The 19277-nt window shown below is 30.8% G+C and overlaps 1 protein-coding gene across 6 annotated transcripts in view; it reads right to left on the reverse strand.

The window, feature by feature from the left end:
- Positions 1-19277, reverse strand: part of LOC139485014 (protocadherin-9-like) — a 44351-nt gene continuing 25074 nt past the window's right edge. For 5 of the 6 annotated variants that reach the window (XM_071269110.1, XM_071269112.1, XM_071269111.1 and 2 more), the window contains 4 exons: positions 14837-17790; positions 4378-4483; positions 2160-2819; positions 1-1577 (listed from right to left, as the gene is read on the reverse strand). In XM_071269110.1, coding sequence (XP_071125211.1) covers positions 2596-2819; positions 4378-4483; positions 14837-17485 — 2979 coding nt within the window. In that variant the 5' untranslated portion in view covers positions 17486-17790 and the 3' untranslated portion in view covers positions 1-1577; positions 2160-2595. Of the gene's footprint in view, positions 1578-2159; positions 2820-4377; positions 4484-14836; positions 17791-18033; positions 18124-19277 lie in introns of those variants that run through there. The other variant, XM_071269114.1, reaches the window with a different exon arrangement.

Raw genomic sequence — 19277 nt, forward strand, 5'->3', positions numbered from 1 at the left:
TTTCAGTTTCAAATCTTTTTTATTTCTGTTATTATGCATTTTGATTCCTTTTCATTAAAAAATATACAAACATAACTGGACATATGCATAATTTGTGTCAAAATACAAAACAATTCTTAAAATTTACAAAGTACAAAAATATCAACTAACATTCAACTCCATAGATGTACTTTTACATCTAACGGCAATTTGATTGCAAAATAAAGTCAGGAAAACTCCTATATACCTAAAAACCAGTTTGTTATCTAACACTGTTACAAAATAACAAATAGTTTTGACTCGCCAACTTTCTGATTGAAATTTAATAGCTGTATGCTGAGAAAGTTCTGTCAAAATATTTAGAAAAGTTAACCTCAAAGTTGATACAAACTTTTTTATAAACATTATGCAAGTATATAAACCCCTAACGTTTCTTCCAACATCTCATTTCTAAACCCTAGATGAAAGAAAATATTATAAATCTGTTATAGCCTACTGAGAAACAGAGATTTTTATTCAATTAGCTGCCTATTTTCTAGATATAACTAGTTTATATAAACAAGAGATTTATAGAATTAACTTTTAATACTCGAAAGGGATTATTCTCTTCTAAAATAAATGAAAAAATATGAATTTCTCAAACCCATGCATGCAGTGTCTTAGTTCAATCTTCAAAGTAAAAATAAGTTCTGTTTTATTAAGATACCATAATGAATTCAATCATATTGACAAAGTAGCAAAATATTTCCAAAAACTCATTTGACAAATCGTAATATTTCTCTTTAATTAAGTTGTTAACTTGAAGTTAAAATTTGCAAAACACAATTGATCAAGATCATCATTAGAGATTTTTACAATTTTTCATTATTCTTTTGTTGGTTGGTTGCCATGTCTATTCTAATTTTACATCATGCCAGTTTTATTCAAAACCATTTTAAATTAAAATAAATGTCGTACTTATCTGGTTTTAATCTTTAATATGACTTTCATTATTGCACAACTTCTCTATTAATACAGATGCATGATAAAATCTTGAACAAAACATTACAAAAACTATTTATTATTGAGAGAAACAAATATTTTCAAGAGGAATTTATATTTAATTTTAACCCAATATATTTAATTTGATAAGTCTATTGGTTTAAATTACCCTATTAATACCATGCAGATTTGAGCAAGTTTACATTTTAAAGAACACATTGCCATCTAATTTTCATGTGCATGTTTTATTATGCTAGAATTCTCATTATTGGAATCAAAGACCTAAAGCACTGTTAGGAAAGAACAAGAGTGTCAATGAGCCATAACTTCATTCCAACATACACATAGAAAAATTTGATACCTCTAATGAAATTTTTTAGAGACAAAATTTCAAAGTATCTTCTACTTTCAAATAAATAAATACATCTCTAACATAATGTTAAACAAGTGTCTTGTAAATTCTCATCATTCAAACATCATTTAAACCACATTCAAGACAGTTCTCCATTATTTTTTTGTTCTGTGTATAAAACATCTATTTGGGGCAGTCCCACTACACTGTAATATGTGTTCAGCTCCTCATACAGGTCATAACACAAAGAACACATGTTCCATTTCTGAAAAAGAAAATGTACAAGATGTTAAGATTTTTAGGAGAAAACTGAACATTTACATATTTTTTGGTCTTTCAATTTCTTTCCAGTCGAGTTGGAAGTTTATAGTGATGATTGCATAATCTGTATACAAATGAAACTGAAGTTATAATAGAAGCTTTATACATAAAAAAATATTTATGATCTTTGTCCCTACAATTTTGAGTTTGCGGAGGCAGATTTAGAGAGAAACAAGCATCACTCAGGTGTACAGTCATTTGAGAACATACCAAAATTTGTAGTTATTTCCCCTTGTCAATTTAAATTTGATATATGCATGCAACACAATGTCCCTTATAGAATGGTATTTATGTTCTAACATTATAGGAAGGGTATACATGGCTACATCTGATATAATCTGATTATTAAGTGATATGTTGCTTTGTTTCAATTATAAATGATTTCTTGGCTGAAATTCTTGATTTCAAAAGCATAAACCTGTTATATAATATAGAACATGTATTTTTAAGATTTATATTACATTCTTATACAGCACAAATGAATACAACTTTTTTATGCATGAAATCAACTAGATTTATTATTTACCTGATCAAAAGATGTCTATGAAAATGTTATGTAATCCTGCCTTCAGTTGGTTTAAATCAAGTCTTCCATACAATATGAGGTACTATGATTTTCTTCAACCAATTCCATGAGTTTTATCCACCTTCCAACTTGAGAACATAACTTTTTTTTTTAATTTGATTGCTTTACTCAATGTTTCATACTTGTATATAGAGTTTCATACAATGGAAGATTTTAGGGTTTTCAGATTTTACTCGTCTAGAGCAGATGCAGAATGTATGCTTCGTCACAATTCCACATCAAAATGCTTTGAAGAAATGACAATATTTTGTAGAATCAAAACAGCACTCGAATAATACAACATTCAAAGTTTCACAAATATTGTTTTTTGAACACATTTTAAAGTTTTATCACAGACAACACTATGGCGGTAAAGTTACGACTGGTATTTGATTGGTCATACTACACAGTCAATCACTGGTCCATTTTCTTGTTGGTCGAAATGAAAAATATTTCTCGGATTGTCTGTATGATACTTTAATTGTCTAGAGCCATGCTGTTCATTCATTTTAGAAGGACTATACAGCAGAGGTTGGGAATGTGAGATTTTTCTCGGTGAGAACAACGAGTCTGAGTTTCCAGAATGTTTTCCCTGTTTTCCTTTATGTTGGGTTCTGTTACCTAAAAAGATAAAACAAAGCATATATATAATAGTGTTTAATTTGAAACAGTATAACTATCATCTGCCTCATAAGGACTCAAAAAGTTCAAAAAGAAACGTTTATTGAAGTAATTTCTGTAAAATATCTTCACAATAATTTTGATTAAAAATTTAAAAAAAAAAAATACCATATAAATAATTACTCAATTGGTATTGGTTTTGCAAATCAATTTTAAAAGCATTTTACACAAATCACAGTTTTCAATAAAGTATCAAATGAACAATATAATTATAGAAATTTATAAGCCAATAAATAATCGCCACCTCAAATATTTTTGATTATTTACACTTGTTTAGAACAGGTGCTCCCAATTATAGAATTTGGACACTATGGACAGATGGACATGATACTTAGTATCAATAGAAATGTTCTAATTGAATTGCTGGAATAATTTCCTGGTGTCAAAATATTTCCTCATGTTTATTTTTCCCCCTGATAAAACATACTACATTTCATCTGCAGGTTTTTTCCCCTGTCTGTCAGAATTTTTTATCTACTGATTTACTTAGATAATTTACTTGAGAGGGCCATTTTTTTACCTGTACTAGGCATACTATCATTTAGGAAAATAATTGATGAATTTAATCATACTCTCACTATAGCAAAGATCTTTAAAAAATGATATGTATTATATTCAAATCTTTGCTTTTTTTTAACCAGTGGAAGACAATTTGAAAGTTCCCCTTGAAATTTTTAAAGTCTTAATTTATTTAGTTTGATGGAGGTCATATCATATTGACACTACATCACTTGTACTGAAAAATCAATTTTGGTCTGTCCAACAATGAGATATGGAGATATATGAAGAAAAGCTACAGAAATGTTTATAAAGAGGAATCTCATTTCTATTGACTTAATTGATTTATATTATAGAAATAACTACATGGAACAGATAATTCAAGAAATCTGGGAGATCATTTTCAAAGAATCTTTAATGAAGAGGAATCTAGGCATACTAAACCTTTGGTGTGTTTATTTTCATCCTACTATCAGATGATAAAGGTTCTTCACCACTGAGGTTTGAATTGATAATTCTGTTTTCTTAACACTTTAATTTGGGAAGTATTGGTCATTCCTGGGTCTCTAAACTTTAATGTTTATAATTTTTATATCTTGTCTATTTGCATTGAAAACATTATGTAAAAACAAAGATGTTTAACCATCAATTTCAGTTGGATGAACTTGGTTCTTATCTTGACTTTGTACCTCTGAGCTATATAATAAAATTCAAATATCTATCCTTGTGTTAACAAACTAGGTTAAAACACTTTTAGAAATGTCTAATAGCAATTCTAAATGACTTAACTCCCAAAATACTGTCTTGCATCCCTAATGACAATGCTACTTTCCCTAATGCAAAAAAAAACCCAACAAAATATTCCCTCTATCCCTACTCCTAAATTTTGTTGTTTTAAAAATATTAGTTATTACACATCAATCCAAATTATTTAGTCTTTCACACTTTTTGTTCCAAAAATGTAAATAACATTAAAACTGCATAATTTTAGATTCCTTACCTGTAGAATGTGGCGATCGACTTGTTTCATCATCACTGTTGCCACGCCCACTATCACTGGTTGATCCTATACTGTGACTATCATCTCCTTGTCTTTTATCCTTATCCTAAAAAATAGAAAAAGATTGGTTAGGATGTAGCTATGTTGATTTTAAAGCTCACTAAAACCATGAGAATTGTATAATCTTTCATCCTAAGATGAGTGAGGAGTTTTTTCTTATTGTCAAGTGGCAAATGTTTCATCCATAGGTTTGATTTATTCAAAGAAGTTTTACTTCTATATTAAATAAAAATTTCCTGATTCTCTGTACCTGCAGTAGGAATCAATCTGTCAGGCTTTTAGTCAGAACAGTAGAATTATATTTTTAAAATTTAGAAAAATACATAAATTGACAACATATTGTCAAGGTCCATAACTCTTGCCCTTGGGTCTTATAAAATTACAGGAAATTAGTAGAGACTATGTAACTAGCACATTGTGATAAAGATCTTATCAACATTTCCCTAACCTAAGGTCCAAAATGAGTTATATAGATGATAGGATGTAGATATGGCTAGCTGTGGGTGGACACACTCATAGGTTAGAGTTCAAGGACATTTTATTTCTTTTGAAAAATTAAAATGGCTCTTTCCATTTAAAAAACTAAAATTTTGAATAAAATTTATGTTCGATGCTATATTCCTCACAAATTAAAGTCAGTTAGCAAAGATTTTATCAAAATGCAATATTTTTTTAAATTTCACTCTTCATTGGACTAACACCATAGAATCTTCTTATCTTTGCTAAATAATTACTAACAACTTTTTTTCTTTTTTTCTTTCAAAGTTTGTTTTGGTCATTTCTTTTCAAGTGGGTTGGACCTCTGACCCTAGCTGGGCACAGCGCTAGGGTCAGATTGAGTACAACTTCAAACATTAGGAAGCTAATTATGTACCATGTATGTATAATAAACAGTTAAGGTTTTAATTAAAAAGTCAGGTACTTTTCATTATAATGTAGAAAAGCCATTGTACCCATGGATGAGTTATCAATAACAACGCCTAAGTGACTTTTTTATCATTATGAAAAACAGGCTTTACAAACTTTATTGAATAAGTTATGAAAAGTTAGTGGTTTTTTATTATCATAAATAAAAGCATTATATTTTAGATAAGTTATCTTGCTGTTTTGTATTAGAGGGGCTTATTGTCTGCACTTTTTTCAATGGGTGTAATGGTGAAAGAGAAAATCAATTTCCATGGTTAAAGTTTGTCATTTCTAAATCATCTCCGATCATTATCGCCATATTAAATATTAAATCTTTGTCAAAGTGCTGACACTTTTTATAAAAGGTGAATTAAGTAGCTGAAGTTCCACACATTATAGGCTTAGCTCTAAAATTAAAACTTCACAATGTTTGCATTATTCTCAGTTTATTTATCAATTTTGTAAATTATGGGGTGGCAACCCTTAGATAACAAGTGTGGTTTTCTGTTAAATATTTTTATAAAATATTTTCTGACTTTGTATGACACCTATGATGAATCAATTAAGCCAATTTGTGTCCATAAAACCAACCTTTATCCCATAATTGATTGGTGAGAAATGAGCTATTAAAATTTTATAAATTTGTAAATTCAAAGAAAGGACTGATTCTGTAAATCTTGGGACTGAACATTAGGCAGATCAATATACAGTGAAATTTTGTAAAATTGGCTAATTAATATGTTAAATGGGAAGACATGTTATAAATATTTAATTAACTTCCTGTAACAATTCATAACTATAAACCATATAGTGTTATCAATCAACTGAAAAAAGTTTCACATATTTGTTTATTAAGACCTTAAAATGGTGTAATACCTAACAACTAGTAGTTTATAACATGTACAAAGAGTCTCTATAACCTTTTCAAACTGTTGGAGGTATAGAGTAGTTGGTGGGAAGGAAGGACATTTCTGCCAGTTTTTTTCTAGTAGAGCCTAGTGAGACCAGACAAACATTCGTTAGTCTGTATTTTGGTAGATATTAGAATCTAAAAGTTATCCTAGTTTCCACAAGAAGTACACCCGGCCCTTTGAATTTCCCAATCCATCCAAACTTCTCCTTTTTTTAAAGCAATTATCTGCCTACTTTATTTCTTTAAAACATATCAACTTCAATCTAAACAAAATTAACACCACAGATTTCTATGCAAAACTATAAAATTTACTGTAATTCACATATTTTACTTATTTTTACAAATTTCATTCTAATGAAAAGCTATGCAACTCAATACAAAGAATCTGATGTCTCCAATTAACCTTTTTTTCACTTTTTTATTGTTATTTTCAGAACACAGAGAAATTCATTCATGAAGCACTTACTAACAACACGTTTGCTAATAACTATAATATTAAAACCAACTTCTAAATAATTAACATCATACTGGGTCGGAAAAATCAACCTATATTGAATTAACATGCCATGTTGACTGATTTTTTTTAATTATAAGATAAAGGGAAACAGGATTCAGCATTAATGTTTTAAATACACCTGCTTAAAAGTAATTATGTTTTCACATTGATCATTTCAAATGTGAAGATGAACTGAGGTGTAGTGAATTAGGTTTATACAATTCTCATGTTTGTGTCAATTAACAATAATAAAACATGCTGTGTTTTTTCATTAGATATTACAAGATCAGATGCATTACTGCACTCAGCAATGCAAAAGAAGCTCCTTGTGCAGCAAAGTGTAAGTTTAACACTTATGATTTTTTAAGTAGACAAAAACATTAAAATTCACATTTTATTGATAACTAAACATGAAATATAGCCTCAGTATGTCAGTACTTTATCTATATCTAACTCTGATTACATCAATATTGAAAGCCTCTCCCCGTATTTTATCTGCCACCCACTGGGTTTTGACAAATATTGACAATCTTACATCCTAAATTTTATAAATGTTCACTGAACAGCTTCCAATGCCAATCATCGAAATCATTCTATAAGTTTTGATAAAATTTAGTAGAAAATTCAATTAACATTAGATGGTTTTCTTGTGTGTTTATTTCAAAATTGAAGTCATTGAACACTTGATCGACTTGATCGAGGTGTGAATTCAAAATCCTTTTTGAACAACTAAACACCATCACAGAACCTGGCAAGCTTGAAATATTTCCAAATAAACTTGTAACAATTATCAATGTGTTCAAACGCTTGGATGATCTGGCTTTTGTTAGTTTATCTGCATCTTTGGGCTTGATTAAATTTAAATTCAGATCTTTAATTGGTGATGAAAATCTTGGATGACATCTTTCATGCCTGGAAGGTTCTTGTCAGTATGTTTTTTGGTTTGTAATTTACAAACTATAATTTTAAGTCCTGTATAATTTTAAATATGACTCTATTACTGAATCAGCAAAGTCAATTAACTGATTTTATTCTTTCAAATCTATAATTTACTATTGAAAATAGTTATAGTTGACATTAACATGATTAATAAGGAAACTTATGATTGCTTCTTGTATATTTATCTTGTGACTTTTTTATATTTAAATTAAATGATGCAAATTTTTCTGCACCAGATGCACATATATTTTAGAAGCGTTCTTGCTTTTTTAAGCGCATTTAAACATAATTTAACAATCTGCTGACATGTGACATATAGCAGTGAAAAAATAAAATAGATCTATAGTAAACCAGTTGGAAAAAAACAGATTGTTTAATTAAGTTCTTTCATACAAAAGAGAAAAAGAAAACTTTAATTTATTGAAAGTGAAAGTTATTTCCTATAAATAAATTGACCAATGATAAAGATACTGCAGACTGAAACATTACATTTTTCATCTTCCTTAAATTAACTGCAGTTTTTGTGTGTATTTAACCTTCTGACAGAGGTAAAACAGGTAAAACAACATCATCAATAATATAAGTGATAGGATTTATGAGTTTTAAGGTGAAAATCGTATTCCCTGACATTCCAAATGATGATTTCAGTGCTAATTTACCATTCCCTAGAACATGATTGATGGTGCCCCTTAATTACTGTTAAACTTGATAAACTACTGACTTATCTCCCTGCTTCATTACTTTACCACATTGAAGACTCCTAAAATGGAGAACCAACTGTCAAAATTTAAAGTCAAAAGCCCCTCCAAGATGTAAACAGAAAAAAAATTTGATTGTTTAAGTGTGAGTACTTCAGTTTTATGAGTTTTTGTTTTCAAGTGGTGCCAAAAATTAGTCTTTCAATCATTGACTATCTATATGGGTGACCAGATCCAAGGGTAAATGTCTGGTGTAGTAAAAACATGCACACTTTAAGCATTAGCATTATCTACCACTGCAGACTTTTAATATCTGTGGTTAGACAAAATCTGACAAATTTTGAAACGTAGTCTCTTTCACTATGTCCTAATAGTCCCTAAAACAGTTGGCCTGTTCTGTTTACGCCATTTTGGTTTTCATGCTCTTAATCATTTTTCTAAAACTTTAATTTCTAGCATGTCCAATAAATGGTTTTAAAGTTACTACTGGAGTAATGTGCGCATGGAAAATCCTATCATATCTTGAAGGAGAATTAAATTTAATTAAAAATTTACCAATTTGAATCTTTATCAGTATTGCTATCAAACAATGAATTAGAAACGGAAATCATGTTTCTTCTCTTACCATGCTTACCTATTAAAAACATGTTTTCAATCATCAAGAGCCAAACTATGCTAATTACAACAAGTAACATTTTTAGATAGAAACAAATGCACTATTAATTGCATGTTTCATTTCAAATCTGCCTGTCTTGACATTGAGAATGTTATGGTTGGTTTGTGTGAAGCAATACAACTGAAGTGAACCACCTAATCCAGTACACCTTCTAGGACACACTATCTCTCTAATAGTTTATCTTTAGACCTGATGTCTGGATTGATAATTATAATAATCACAAAAGTATCTTCATATTTTAAGGCTTATGTCAGAATGTCATTTACAAAGGTGAGACATCTTTAAGTTTTTTTTGCTACTACACACTGGTGTACTCATTTGCATTCTACAAGATCTGTGCATAACAGAGTGATTCAAAATCTGTTCTTGCAGTGGTGGATCCAGGGGGAGGGTTCCAGTGGTTGGAACCCCCCTTTTTTTTCTGTATGATCAATGCATTTGAATGAGGACATATAGTTGAAATCCCCCCTTTGTCCTGGGTTGGGAACCCCCCCCCCCCCCCCCCCTGTTTTCAAAATGGCTGGATCTACCTTTGTCTTGAATGCTGGGCATGTCTAAAGGACATGTGCAAGGGTTGGACTAAACATTCCATAAATATGATTTCAGAGTGCATACTTATATATGGGTTGTTGAACCTATGGTATCTGCTAATTTAAGTCCTTTCTTTAATCTTTTGGATAAAACCATAAACAAATATACAGATGCACAGACATATTTGTCTTTTATTGAAAGACTTCATGTTGACATTAAGATATATTTTAGTGCTTTGTTTTGTAAGATAGCTGTCAAATACCCAATATCTTCTTCATTTCAAAGATTGTTCCATGTCTTGATGTCCGACCCCTCAAGTCATTCTAAAATCTTCTTTTCAATCATGAGGGATTTATATTTATAACAACTGTGTTGTAAAAAATATCAAAACTAAAATTTATATTAGCATGTGTTTTGGGAAATTTCAATTCATTAAATCAATTATTTATTAGCTAAAACTAAAGATTGGAGTTAACAAAAGTTCACAAACTATTTGCTCCAAGAGATAAAACTCTAGTTTAAGAGCACCTCAGACTCATAAAATTCAGGATTTCTGTTGTAATCTTGTTTACAAAATATTTATGTTCCTACAGATCTGTCAGATTTTCTAATGTCAGTAGCAGTCAAGAGCTTATCAACAAGATAGCCACCAATGTGAATGGGCCTAATAGGCAAAGATTTTTTTATCATGTCTTATCTTGGTATCTTGTAAAACAAGTTACTGCTCTTTAGATTCAGCTGAAGATAAACTGCTAAATGAATGAGATCTCAGTTAGTTGTATGCCTGTAATGAAGTTGAGTCCAGTCCATGGACCCAGCTCTCATTTTCACTTTTGCCCCAAATCTTTCTGCAGCATTAACTGCTTGAGGAATGTACATAAAACTTATTCTGACATTAGGTTATTAAAAAATAAAGTTGAGAATTAAAGATATTTTAATGAGGCTGGAAAATGACAGGGTTAACACTTAATAATTTAGATCTGACCAGATTTCATCTCTGTGTATCACTGTTTATGTTGACAATATAATGATCACCTGTCCTCCGAGTTTACAAATTCAATACCAGTGGAGGGATGTTTGGCTAGTACTTAAAAACATGGGATTTTTTTCACCTGTCCAGTTTAGGAAATCAAATATAATCCTGTCCAAATAAGTCATTGAGAAACAATTTGACCATCAATGAATTGAGGATATTAAACTTATGGTATAACGTCCAGATTTCACATGAAAGAAAAAGGCATACTGTAAAACATGGTATGGTACGATGGTATGGTATGTGTTATGGTATGATGGTATGGTACGAATACCATCATACCATGGTATGCATGAATGGTACCATGGTATGGTATGATGGTATGGTACAAATTACTATACCATGGTACAAATTATTATACCATGGAATAAAGCATGGTATGGTTTTTCAAAAGAGGAAATTTTGAAAAGTTAATAACCTATTCTTAAACAGGATTTTATAAATTATCTGTTTTCTTTTCTTTCTTTTTTGACCTATTTCAAAACAAAACTTTTTTTGCAAGTTGAAATGGTACTTTATTTTTCACAACTTCCTGTTAACTTTGGGATAAACTATAAATAGGAGACAGAAATGAACTACATTGGTTAGAGGTATAGGGCGAGGGTTGAGATCTCACAAAACATGCTTAACACTATCACATGTGTTGCACCTGTACCAAGTCTGGAACCTCTGCTCTAGTCTTTTTTTTCTTTTTTTTTTTTTTTTTCATTTACATGTTTCGGAGTTTATTGGCACGTTTATTTTATATAAACTAGTACACATTTTTGTTCAGAAAACGGCCATATAACTTCTACCCCCACCCCCCTTTTTGAAGTTAAATTATTGCTCCCTTTGGAGTCAGCTTCAGCCCGCCTCCTGGTGCAAGATTTTTTCGCTGTGTAAAAGACTTTTTTGTTTTGCCTTTGGCTGTTTTCTACTCTTTAGTCGGGTTGTTTCTTTGACACATTACCCGTTTCCATTCTAAATTTTATGAAGGATTTACTATACTTAAAGGCAGTTACATATATGCTGTTTATGTTTCTCCTTTGAGGAAGCACCGTAAAGAAAAAAATGGACTGCAAATTCAATGTGATTAGTGTGAATCTTAAGATTCTTGTAAACAACAGGTACATGTAAGATCAGTTCTCAGAGACAAATTATGTCCAAAAACACTTTAAGTGTCTAGGAACAGATTACAGGAATCCCATTTTCATAAAAACAGTTAACAACATTACAAATTTTAACAGAACAGATAACAGCCAGTGGGTTGAAAACAGTTAACAGTTTAATTTTGTCTAAAATAACAGTTAAAACACAAAGGCAAAAACAGGTTAACACAAAAAGGTATTGCCCCCCCCCCCCCCCCCCCTCCTTCCTTGTAGGTCAGTATGTTGATCATTTTCTTATACTTATAGTTCAAAATCAGTCTAACATATAAAAGATACTACATCATTCATTAATATTATTGAGAAATTAGAACCTAATTAGCCTTTTGGTTTCGTATAATATAACAAAGATGTTTACTAATCTTCCTCAAACGTCCTGTTAAACGAGCCCAGGACAGTTTTGAAAAATCAAGCTCCGCCGTCATTATAATTGACCTTGAAATCCATTTTAAAGAAACCTATTCTTATCTCTATCTGCACAGAAATAGCTGTCACTCTCAGCATGTATTAAAAAAAAATGAAATAAAGTTGTTTAATAAAATCACACATAATAAAAAAAAAGAATCATTCGTTGGTTGATATTGTGTATTAACTTCCATAATGCACATTGTTTTTACATATAAATGAAGAAAACAAAATACACTCTACAACATGTGGTATCTATCAACTAACATAGTATTATATTAGTGACAGTTTAATTGGAAAGTATGGTGTTTTCTAATCCACACAGGAGATGCATTCACCTTTTATTCACATTTTTAGTGGAATTTCGTGGCCATAGATGTAGACAGAATATGCAACTGTTTAAAGTGTCATATTTCAAAACAATATAAAAGTTGACCATTGACAGAAGGTTATGCAATAAAACTTTAACTGCATTATCTAGATTATAATCTAAAGATATGCAGTACTTCCCAAAATTTTAAAGAATAATTGACAGCCATTTACAATGTGTCAGAACAGGACATTATATCTATCTTATCTTAACTTAATAGTTATCTGAGATGTTTAAATTGAATTTTCTCTTGTTTTCTGTTCACAGCTTTATACATGTAAGTGATAGTCTATCTGGTTTGTCTGCATCTATTTTGTAAAATATTATTTTCATCACTAAAACAGATACATAATGTCAACAAATTAAAAAAAAAATCATATTTCATATTACCTAAATTAATTTTAAAAAATTTCCTACTTCCATGCTTCATACCATCAAGTTATACCATTGTATAATAATTTGTACCATGGTATAGGAATTCGTACCATGGTATACGAATTTGTACCATACCATCATACCATACCATGGTACCAGTCATGCATACCATGGTATGATGGTATTGGTACCATACCATCATACCATAACACATACCATACCATCATACCATACCATGTTTTACAGTATGCCAAAGAAAAACACAGGTCTAGAAATGTTTCAAGAGAGTTTTAAAATAAATAGTTCTCAACCCACTAAATATGTTTTTAGAGAAATTTTCAAACTTTTTGAACATAACAAGATTCCAACCTTTTGCATTGTACTCTATAAGAATATAAGAAAAAAAAGTTGAATTTGTCTTTTATAGTTACTATTTAAGAATTTTCCATGAACCAAATTAACACTGCACTGATGTCAGCAGTCTCTTTACATTTTGAATGAAAATAAGATCTAGAAAACTGATTTGTTTCACTATAACAAAATTATGATTGTAGTTTGCTTCTTTTATTTTAGTTAATGCAAACCTTAAATTGTTATTTTATAGAAATCAAATAAATTAACTTTTATAAACCTCTCTATTTACATATCATTAATGAAAATAATTGGTGAAAGACAAAATGTAATTATCTTATCAGTAATCAGCTGTGTTATCATGGGGCACTGAACTACACTTGGAGTTATCTGCTACTGAAACTTGTTTTTTCCTCAAATTAGAGATAAGCTGAAATTTTAAAGACTTTCAGAAGCCAGCATTTAATTAGGCACTAGGTTGAAACTGACAACTAACATGCAGCTTCTTGTATTTTACAAAGAGTCCTTAATTGTTGTTTTATTAGCGGTAAAGAAAAGTTATCAGTATTTTAAATGTTTAGGGTGTTTGTGTAACAGGTTACTTAGATTGTTAATAAACTTTAAGTGATATATTTGTACAACAATTAATTGAATTTATTCACTCATGTTAATTTGGCAGACTTTGCAAATGTAAAATTGGCGAAAAACAAAACAATTTGAAAATCCAAACTTTTTAAAACTTCACAATTTTCATAAACAGATATTGATCAAGCGTTCAAACTTTATATACTGAAGAGGATTTTTATTGCAATGTTTTTACAGATAAACCTTAACCTTGTTCATGCTATTATAGCTGTTTAATGGTGCTTTATAGATTTATATCAATCCCCCTACAACATACATTTATTACAGAAATATATCATATCTAATTTATTTTTAACATCTAGTATCTGTTAAAACCATTTGGAATGGCAAAAAACTGATTTTCAAAACCATTTATTTACCTCATCTCCAGGGAATGAAAACACCTGGCATAAAAAATATCAATAGTTCTGTCAGGTGAGAAGGTTTTTACATTTCAGAGATTTAACTTGGGTATACATTTGCTTAGGGAATTCAGATTAGAAGGAATGCGTACTTGTTAAAAAGCTCATTCAAAGAAATGAAGTCAAATTTATAGAAACTTTATCATTCTCTAAACTCTAAAACACAACTCTAAAATGACAAAAAACTGAAAAACTTCTAATCAAGAACTAATATTAATGAAGAGGGAACTTGGGCCCTTAGAATATGAACAAATTATTAAAAGATTATATATAAAAAAAAATAAAAAATTGATGATTTAAGAAATATTACTCCCCCTTAATTTCTATTTATGTTGGGGACATATATTGGTAAAAAAAAAAGGATTTTACCTTAGACCCACATATGCTTGGTATTGGATCTATTTTTCTTTAAGGTAAAAGACTACTATCACCACCCAAACCATAGTGACAAGAAGCAATGGCGATTGACACCAGAAAAAGACATCTTATCTTGAGACTATAATAAAAAGACTTACCACAAACATTTTATCAAATGGATGGTTGGTCTTTGAAGGAAGCTGTAAAGCATCTATGTGATCCTGATCATCATCAATAGAGAAACTGACTTCCTTCTTTTTCTTCTTGTCGCTACAGAGAATTGAATCATCTGGAAGTGAGAACACGGTCACACTCGGGTCAATCACATGTCCACCAGAATAATAATCTGACTTTGATTTAGTTGCTTTGGCATTTCTATCAACTCTCCGTAAGAAAATTATAACAGCAATGATAATTGTGGATGCTACAATTGTCAATGATACAAGAACAATCACGATAACCATGTTTGTAGTGTTAGATGCAGCAGTTTGTTCTCCTGTACCTATTACAACTGTCAATGTCATAAAACTTTTCTGGGGATAAACACCCTTGTCAGATACCTCTATTTCTAAACTGAACGTGGTCCCTGGACTCACATCAATGTCTTTTTCTAAAAATATAGCACCACTTTTAGGATCTATGGAGAAATATGCAGCAGTATTCAAAATGGAAAATACCAAATCACTATTTTCATCCTTGTCTTTGTCGTAAGCTACAACAGTGGTAATGATACGACCAGCTTTAGAAGACTGACTGATAGAGAAAGTATTGTTGGCATAGTTAGGACCTTTGATTTCTGGACGGTGGTCATTCATGTCCTTCACTGTGACTACAACACTAGCAGTACTAGTTCTTGGAGGATACCCTAAATCATAAGCTATGACATAAAATCCATATGATGGCTGTGTTTCTCTATCCAGGACCTTGTTCGTTGTTATCTGACCATGTGGTAGTACTAGGAATGGCAAGTCAATAGGTGTGCCTTTAGGTAGATTGAACACTATTTTTGCATTGTCACCTTCGTCCAAATCTTGTGCAAAAAGCTGTCCTATTTCAATTCCTGACTCTTTATTCTCAAAAACTTCCATTGGAAATACTTCTTTCTCGAATTTTGGTGAATTATCATTCAGATCTAAAATCTTAACTACTATATCTGCAGTACCAGTCATTGATGGTGTTCCCTGATCAATAGCAAAGATTTTTGTTGTTATAGTTGGTGTTTGTTCCCTGTCTAACTCAATACCAGCTCGTACTACTCCTGTCGTTGAATCTACAGAGAATATTTTACTCCCCTCATTGTCAAGGAAATAGAAAATTTCTGCATTTTTACCTTGGTCACTGTCTATAGCAAATACCTGTACGATTACATCTCCTTTCTTGTTCCCTTCAAATATTGTCTCTGTGTATTGAATAGATGAAAATTTTGGCGGACTATCATTTTCATCATCAATTTCAATGTTAAACTCAGAAGATACATTAAAAGGTGGCTTTCCATTATCCTGACATGAAATTGAAACACGGTGGTTTGGAATTTGCTCACGGTCAAGTTTTTGTTTCACAACTACATTATATTCCTTATTCCCAAGTAACATCAATTCGAAATAGTCCGACATCATTGTACAATAGACATTACCGTTATCTCCTGTGTCATCATCGTGGACGGCAATGTGAGCAACGGCAGTTCCTTTATTTGCGTACTCTGTGATATGAGCTACATTTGAGCCAGATAAAAGGTTTACTACAATTACAGGTGCACTATTTCCCACATCTTCAACAACTACTATAACACGAGTTTGTGAGGTGAGGGGCTGATCAGCAGTGTCACTAGCCTCTATTATTATTTGATATTTTTTCCCTGGTGCATATGAAAGTTTTTTAGAGACTCGTAATTCCCCGGTTAAATGATCTATTGAAAAGAGGTTAAGAATTGTGTCAGACTGATGAGACGAAAGCCTGTAAGTCACCCTACCATTATCACCTTCATCAAGATCTACAGCTTTGATGGTGCCGATAACAGAGCTAATGTTTACATCCTCCTTCACGGTGATGTCATATTGAGGTTTCTCAAAGTTTGGCGGGTTGTCATTGACATCAGTGATGATAATGTTAGCGAAAAGGGTACCAGATTGTGGAGGTGACCCACCATCTTTGGCAACAATTTCAAGTTGATAAGAACTCTTTGTCTCACGGTCCAAGGTTTTTTCCACTTTCAATCGGACAATTGAAGTTCCATCCAATTTTTTCTCAAATTCTATCGAAAACGGTGTGTTGGCAGGAGACACCTGATAAGTTTGGAGGGAATAAGTATCACTAGTGTCTCTGTCTCTGGCGCCATCTATTGTTACCTTGGTACCAACTAAAGATGCTTCTGATAAAGACAGAGTTATGTTTGGTTTATCGAAAACAGGAGCATTGTCATTCAAGTCATTAACATTAATTTTTACTGGAATTTTTAGGAAGAAACTGGTCCTCGTAGACTGAACAGCTATGTCTAAGCTCAGTGAACAAATTTTAGTAAATTCACAAACTGATTCCCTGTCTAATATGCCTTTTGTTTCCAATCTGCTCGTTCTTTCGTCTATCTTGAATAGGGATAAAATCTGGCTATCTGTTCCAAGAAAAGTATATTTAAGATTTCCAAAGTCATCCTTCCCTGCTAAGTCCTTTAAGTTAGTACTATTAGATATAGTTCCTATGTATGTTGCAGGGGTGTCTGTTTCGTCAACATTGTAAACCACAGAATTTCCATCAATTACAGAATAAATGTTTAAAAGAAGAAAACACTGAAAAACATGAATTGCTGCCATTTTCAGTATTTAACTATCAGCATGGCCTGGAAACGTAAGTCGATAATAAGTATGTCTGATTTACGTACTTTTTATATGGTCGCTTTTTCCTATTTTAATTAATAGTAGTCCTTTTAAATAATGATGACACTGTTTCGAATAGGAATAATTCTTTCATTAAAAATCCAATATCTTAATAAGAAGCACTGTTTAACTAGTTCTTGAAAAGTCTACAAAGATTCACAACATCAGAGACGGGGACAGTCAACTAATCCTCTATGTTGAAGCAGGAATCACGGCTCATCAGACCACCACTTCTAACAAATCTGTAAATGTAATATTGGAATAAATATTTACATTTAGTTTTATACACAAAAGCACAACAATGGAACTTTGAGCTAATTGTTTACAATTATAATAAGTAAACATAACCATGCTCTATAGACATGAAAAAGTTAAATCCGTTTTCTTTTGAGAAAATTTGTTGAATGTTTGTAAAACTAATACAGAAAATTCCTCAATTGTTGAAAAGTACAATTTATACATCCCCCTATTGAAGCAAACTATACCTGCCTACAAATCGTGAAATCAATCAACAAGTTTACAAAGTGACTGAGAAATGTTTTCAAACTTGTAATTAACTCAGCTGGCTTCTGTGTGATCTTCTGTCAATAACACACTTAGCTCCTCCTTCTGACATACCTCTAATCCAATGAAAGGCTTAGGAAACGTACAATTTTATTTCTTTCTGATTGACAATTTATTACTATTATTACCATGCAAGGTGCCCCACATGCTTTTAATCATGAAGTATGAAATATTGATGAAGGTCATAATTGTTTTATTTAAATATAAGGTGGCTACTGTGTAAGTTTATAGATTAATTGAAATTTGAGTATCTGTCTATAATTATCACCCAATTTTTTTTTAAACACAACTTGAGAAAACCACACCTTCAACCAACTAGCTAAAGTCAAAATTAATTTTAAACTACAACAGTAAAATTATTGTATCCAATGTTTAAGTTTACTCAATAATATTATAATTTATATCTTTTTGTAAACACTGATATGAATGTTTTTATTTTTAAGTCAAAATAATATTCTTCGTCTCCTATATCAAATTGTTTGATCATTCATTTCTTATCACCTTTAAGTTTTGATATTTTTCAGTAGAAAGTTCAATAATTGGTCTAATCAAAATAAGTGCTATCAAATATATCAAGAAACTGACATTTTATTTTGAGATTGATTATCTATTATTATATTATGCAACATACAAAATATATATTGATAGAAAAATTAGGCATTTTAAAAACATTGTCACATTTCATCTATCAATCAAAATCTGACATCGATAATTCATTTATTGATATAAACTCAGGTTTATGATAAAAAAAATATCAAAAATATTAATAATATTCAGCTTAAATATCCTAAGTACATGGACTGAATAAATTATTTACAAACAAGAAAAAAAATCCAATAAAAATTGTATGTCCTTCATTAGAAATTCAAAAACACATAAATAACCAGTATTTTTCCATAAAATGTCAATTTGTATATTTATTTCTTTGCTAATTTGTGGGACAATACATACATCACATTTTTTAGTATGCAAAAAATCTAATTTTCTCAGGTATTTAACCCAAAATAAAATAAACTGGTTGTGGAGTGGTGAAGAGGACAAATTTATATAAAGTAAAATAATACATACATGTAAGGATGACCAGCATCAACTAACGGGCTGTTTATTTGGTAAAGTTTCTTATGTTATTGAAGTTATGTGTGTAGGGATTTGCATCATGCACTTC

This window comes from Mytilus edulis, chromosome 8 (genome assembly GCF_963676685.1).
Source record: "Mytilus edulis chromosome 8, xbMytEdul2.2, whole genome shotgun sequence".
NCBI lineage: Eukaryota > Metazoa > Mollusca > Bivalvia > Mytilida > Mytilidae > Mytilus > Mytilus edulis.